Genomic DNA, 6,691 nt, shown 5'->3' with positions numbered 1-6,691 from the left:
TACCATAGAAATAATTACCAATGTAACAGTAGATGATTTAACAGTACAGGTGTGACGAACGTGGTGCGGAAACCAGACTGATACAATGCGTTCAACAGTAACAGCTACCAATATCCAAACTGAAAAGTCCACGGTATTAATTTTACATGAAAAGTCACTTAATATGCGAACATCAGAGTTGGTATGGTACATTATAACTTGTCTTAGAAGGCCTGTATATAACACTAAAATATCACACGAGGACAGTACTGTTAAATATATAGATACCCTCGACTTCCTCATGTTAGATCTGGTTAAAACCAAAATAGACATCAAGTTTCCAATAGTACCAATATTAATTAAAATAGGCGAAATAACGACCCATATCCATTCTGCTGCCTTATGTTCTAAATAATCTGCAACACTAAAGTGTGTTGAATTCACAGAAGCCATTTCAATACTGATGTCGAAGAAACCAATGGAAGTATCCCAAACTTTGACCACTTTTACACTATTCTTATGACCGTTTTTTACTGAATTAAAAAAAATATCCAATAAAAAAAAATTGTATTCAGTGCTGTATTCACTTTTGTTCATTTATGTAATAACTGTAAAACCCTTTATAACAGTAAAATTCCATCAACTTGTAGTCATTAATAATTCAATAACATATTGTATTGGTATATAGCTACTATAAATTATTTATAAATGGTTAAATAACTGTTATTACTGTTGAGCACTGAAGTTAAACGGTGTTAACACATTTCATCAGACGGAGTATTGCTCTTATACCTGAACTCTTTCTGAACAGTACTTCAATCAATAGCTGACTGCTAGTCATTTTCCTTCTTATTGATTATCACAAGATTTATATTCATCTAATAATGAAGGTATAGGTTTGACAGGATATGTTTCTTGGGATCTGAATTCAGTCAATGAAGTAATTTAGTAAAGGAATAAAAAAAGAATTATTCCCTTTCATTAACATTTTTTGCTCACTGGATGAAAAAATTATTTAAAACAAATTTTGACTGTATTTTAAACATAAAATACTATATTTATTGTTGGTTTAAAAATTACAGTTGGGCATTCCCTTTTTGGGGGATGTTTCATATATGATACTATGGATGTTAAGGGTTGATAACCATAAAAATTTTAAGCATTTAAGAAATACTCAAACACTGAAAATTCCTTTTCAAAATAGCATTATTTAGCTGTGTGCACCTGGATATATATGGGGCAAGTTATTGTCCATCTATACCTGAAGGGTCGTCATGTTCTGCTTCTCTAGTGGTACCTTTTGTTTGATATATGGCTATGTTTGAAAACATTTTGTAATTAGTTTTTATTTATTTTATTTAACTTTAATAAAATTTGTTTATAACAGAATCTTATCATAGAACATAACAAGCTGTCTAAAGTTCTTTACTAGATTTGGCCTGATTTTTGCACATTTTTAAGGAATATGAAAACTAATATGATGCAACTAAAAAATGGATCATTTATTCAATTACATTATAGATAGTCACTTATACGTTTTGAATTGGTTTAGATTGTATGAAAACCTGCAAAACATTTACGTTCTGGCCGGATACATAATGATGCATGGCATTTGATATATCTTGTTTGGGTTAATGCCTAGCAAATTTTGCATGTACGTCTTGAACCTACTTCCACCATTTCAGGTAAATGACCAACATTATCAATGCGAATATCTCTGGATATCATTGGTTGAAGACCTTGTCTGATTTTTGCTGGGGTACCTTCTGGTTCTTCTTCAGCAACAGGATTTTGAGGTCGACCCCGTTTACATTGAGTGTATTTGTTTCCAAGGATTAGCGAAGTGCTGATATTGGCAGCAAACTGCAGAAGATCCATGTGTGACTTTTTAGAGACATTGTTGTTAGTACAGTATCTCCTGTAGAGTAGCCAACCATTTACAATACCCAGATTAATGGTCCAAAAGAAGATTCTTTTATACCACTTTCTGCTTTTATGATCAATTCTATAAATACTCATCAACATATCAAACAGGTCGACTCCTCCCATATATCGATTATATTCTTGAACTATACTCGGACAGTCAACTTCAATTCTTTGTTTCTTGGATTTATCATACCGCTTTACCTTGACAACAGGATCTACCGATGTATGTGTTGACGATAGATTTACAGTTATATTATCGAACCACCGAAAAACAGAGATACCAGAATTTGCATCTGTCATGTAATCATTCGAACCACGACCCAATTTTTTCAAATCTTTTTCAGATTTTAGACTGCAACCACGAAGTCTGTTGGCACGAATTGTACCAATAGGCCAAATACCATTGGACTTCAACGCTAATTGTAACTCTAAAAAATTGAAGTAATTGTCGAAATAAACTATGTGGTTTTTATTGGAAGGCAAGGTCTCACACAACTTCAAAACTATATCTCCGGGTTGATATCCACAGGAATCGGCAACAGTTGAGGTTTTACCATCATACAAAATAAAATCATGCGTGAACACATCTTCACTATTTCTGGAAAACACCTTAAACCCCCATTTTTTAGGTTTCTTTGGTAAATATTGACGTAGAACAAACTTTCCTTTGAAAGGTATCATTTGCTCATTGATGCTCTGTCTCTGTGTGGGTTCGATCTTCAGACAAGAGCTTCTAATCTAATGGTCTAACTTTATGTATACGATCATATTGTGGATCATCTCTGTTTGTTACCAGGTTGGTATTATCAGCAAAGAACAGAGACGGTACTGAATGGCTAACATCTATCAGCAGTTTAATAAAACGCAAAATATACTAGCTTTTGAAGTATGTCAACGATAGCCCTAGAAGTCGATTTTTATACGTCCGTCCGTCCACAATTGCTCGTAAACACTCTACAAGGCACAATTCTTGACTGATTTTGAAGAAACTTGGTATGGTTGTTTGTTATCACCCAAGGATGAACCCTATTGAAAATCAGACGAATCAAAAAATATTTTCTATGAGTTATTGACCTTGTTCTTGAAACGCTCGTAAACACTCTAGAAGGTGCAATTCATGACGGATTTTGATGAAACTTGGTATGAGTGTTCGTTATCGCCTAAGGATAAACCCTATCGAAAATCAGAAAAATTGAAAAATATTTAGTATGAGTTATTGCCCTTGTTCCTTCAAAACGCGTTCAATTTTAACTTGTAAACACTCTAGAAGGCACAATTCTTGATGGATTTTGACGAAACTTGGTGTGAGTGTTTGTAATCACTCAAGGATAAACCCTATCGAAAATCAGAAAATTGAAAAATATTTAGTATTAGTTATTGCCCTTGATCTTGAAAACTCGTTCAATTTGTAGCTAATAAAAACTATAGAAGGCATGATTCTTGTCGAATTTTGACAAATTAATGACACTTGCTAATGGTAAATTACAAATTCTAGAGAAGGTTTACATTACCAACTGTAATAAATTACTATTGGGGATTCCTGCAATAAACAGTCTGGGACTCATCCATGATATCCCAAGGGCTTTTAGTGTTCACTCTGTAGAGACAAAACAGTTCCAGTACTAAAAGAACAGGTTATCAAGGAATATCCTCAACTTTTTAAAAGTCTTGGAAACATCCCAGGTGAATACAAGATCATCTAAAATGAAAATGCGTAACCTTTTTTTCTCCACATTCCAAGAAGAGTTGCACTTCCCTTACTTGACAAGGTAAAGGCAGAGCTACAGAGATTGCTAAGTCAGGACGTCATTGAATCCGCTGATGACCAGCCTTCTAATTGGTGTTCTGGTTTGGTTACTGTCGTCAAACCAAATGGTAATGTCAGACTATGTATTGATTTCACTCGACTGAACCAGGCATTATACGTGAAGTATATCCTATGCCGAAAGTGGAAGACACACTCGGACAAATTGCAAACGGATCTGTATTTTCAAAATTGGATGCCAATTCTGGTTTGCAACAAATTTCTTTACACAAAAAAGTACTTACCTCACTTCCTTCACCACTCCATTTGGAAGATTCTGTCGCAATAGACTCCTGAATATTTCCAAAAGCGCATGGATCAAAATCTTAAACCAGTCGCCTATGCAAGCAGATCTATGACTTCAACAGAGAAGAGTTGCGCTCAAATTAAAAAGAATCTTTAGCAATGACATGGGCTCTTGAACATTGGTCCAATTTTCTCATTGGTCTACGTTTTCATGTAGAAATGGATCACAAAAACTTAGTACCTTTATTCTCAACCAAACTCATAGATGAACTACCAATTCGCCTACAACGTTTCAGAATGCGACTAATGCGATTTGATTTTTCCATCAATCATGTTCCAGGTAAAATCTTGTATGCAGAAACCTTATCTTCAGTTCCTGATGATTTCGAACGAGAACTGTTATGTCAATGCTGTAATTGTCAACTTACCAGCATCTGATAGAATGAAATGCGGAAAGATGACTACCTTAATCTTATCTTCCATCATACACAATTTGGTTGGCCAGAAATCAACAAATTACATAAAAGCTTAAGACCTAATTGGAAAGAACGTGGTAATTTATCAGTCCAAAACGAATTACTCACAACTTGTTATTCCAGACAAGACTCGACCAGATATTTTACTCTATCTTCATGATAGTCATCAGGGAATCACAAAAACTTGTAGTAATGCTTCGTCTTCAGTATGGTGACCCAGTATTACCGGAGACGTTGAAAAGCTAGTTCGAGCTAGTTCAACCTGTTCCAAATATCGACGAGATCAAGTAGAACCAATGAAAGGAACTGAATTTCTCAGCAGATCTTGGACCAGATTTTTTCAATACAAGGATCGGCAAGATCTGTTAACAGTAGACTATTACTCCAGAGATGTTGAAATTTATCTTTTGCCTAAAACTGCTACTTCATTTACAACAAACAACCTACTGAAAAAGATCTATAGCAGACATGGCATTCCGGGCATCTGTTAATCTAGATAATGGTCCACAATTTTCTTCAATACAAATAATTTGCGGAGGATTGGTCATTTGAACATATCACATCATCACCACACTACTCGCGTTACAGCTTCAACTCTGAATTGCGGAGTTACTGCCATTGATATACATGTATTGGAGATTTACTTGGGTAATTGTGCGTATCTTGTTTGTCCATTTCATTTTTTAAATGCCCTATTTTTAGTTGCAAGGATCGTGTATTTTTTTTCAATAAAAAATCTGTTTAAAATAGTTCCATTGTTTCTATGATATCAAGTGACGTAGATTTGGTTTCTAACAGATAAAAAACATTTGTTGGTCTCATTAGCATTTAAATTACCCAGTTCACAAATTTTGCCATATTTACGGATTGTTCTTGTTTTCCCCACCAGGAGGTCAACACTTACGGATTTGTTTTTTAACCTTATCAACTTTTACGGATAATCTTGTAATCCCAACCGTGTGGGCAACTAATTTGGAAAGATGTGAATTCTAATGGATAATATATGGCACTTAGTGTAATCTCATTAAAAGGGACATATTTTGGACCTTTAATATATATTTAATTCCTTCAAATAGACCTTTAACTAGAAAAATTTCCCTTTTTATACGCCCACATGAATATGTGGTCGTAAATGATTGTCGTCGCCCCTGTCCGTCGGTCCGTCCGTCAACATTTCTTGTGACCACTATAAAGACTACAGTTTTCATCTGATTTTGATAAAACTTGGTGTGATGCTTTAGATTGATAAGATCTCGGTCAAGTTCGAATTTGACATATTTTCAATGAACGGTTTTTGAGATATTGCCCTTGACTTTGTTAAAACGCGTCGAAATTTGTTGAAAATGTGAGCGCAATAGAAGCTAGTTTTCAACCGATTCTGATGAAAGTTGGTGTGATCATTGGAATTGATAAGATCTCGGACAAGTTTTAACTTGACGCATTTTCGATGAACATTTTTTGAGTCATTGCACTTGACATTGTAAAAACGCGTCAATATGTGTTCGTGAGCACTATAGAAGCTACAGTTTTCATCAGTTTTCTTTCCATTGCCCAAGTAGCAAAGAATTAATCACAACCCTTAATCTTGTTGTTGACGGAGAACATGATAATATGCATCCAAAAATGCATCCTCGACAGAAATTATAATATCAAACAAGTTCGAAAATTGTCTCCGATAGTTTTATCGTCTGCAAGACCGTCATCATCCAATCAGATTAATTTCCTTTCAATTCCATGCTTCGCACGTGATTATCGACAAGGTGGAAAACGACCGATTGGAGATTTTTGTTTCCTCGTGTGCCCGTGCCAGTCGCTGAAATTCAAGACAAGACTCTAATCGGCGACAAAAGTCTCTGACCAAGACCTCTCGTGTGCCCGCAACTTTACTATGCTCTGAACTTGAAAAACATTATTTCATAAGTGTACGAAGCATTGCATGAAAAAGTGTATCTTAAGACTTTAAAGGGTCATGACACATATTTGTAATTCTCCTATAAACCCTTAATGCTTGAAGCTATAATTGTGGAATTTTCTTTCAGTTATGTTTTATAATATGAGGATGTATGAGTACTTTACGGAGTCGTACTTATTACCTTCACACTCTTTTCAGTTATACAACCCTATAAAGCCAGCTGATTTGGTGCTATCCTTTTAATATTAAGACATGAGGTGTAATTGCAAAGTTTTCGACTTACAGAAAAGGGGATTTCTCATCTATGAGTTGCATACTAACATGATTTTGTAAAGTTTATTAATACAT

The 6,691-nt window shown here is 34.8% G+C and overlaps 1 protein-coding gene across 1 annotated transcript; it reads right to left on the bottom strand.

Annotated features, from left to right (window-relative positions):
- On the bottom strand, positions 1-348 carry LOTGIDRAFT_97704 (hypothetical protein; the record flags this gene model as incomplete). Its single annotated transcript, XM_009045790.1, has 1 exon — positions 1-348. A coding segment is annotated over one exon (348 nt), but the record flags the coding sequence as incomplete, so codon positions are not given.
- Between the last annotated feature and the right edge of the window lie 6,343 nt (positions 349-6,691).

Source organism: Lottia gigantea, assembly GCF_000327385.1.
Source record: "Lottia gigantea unplaced genomic scaffold LOTGIsca_1, whole genome shotgun sequence".
Lineage (NCBI taxonomy): Eukaryota > Metazoa > Mollusca > Gastropoda > Lottiidae > Lottia > Lottia gigantea.
This window is presented reverse-complemented; position numbering and strand designations above follow the sequence as displayed.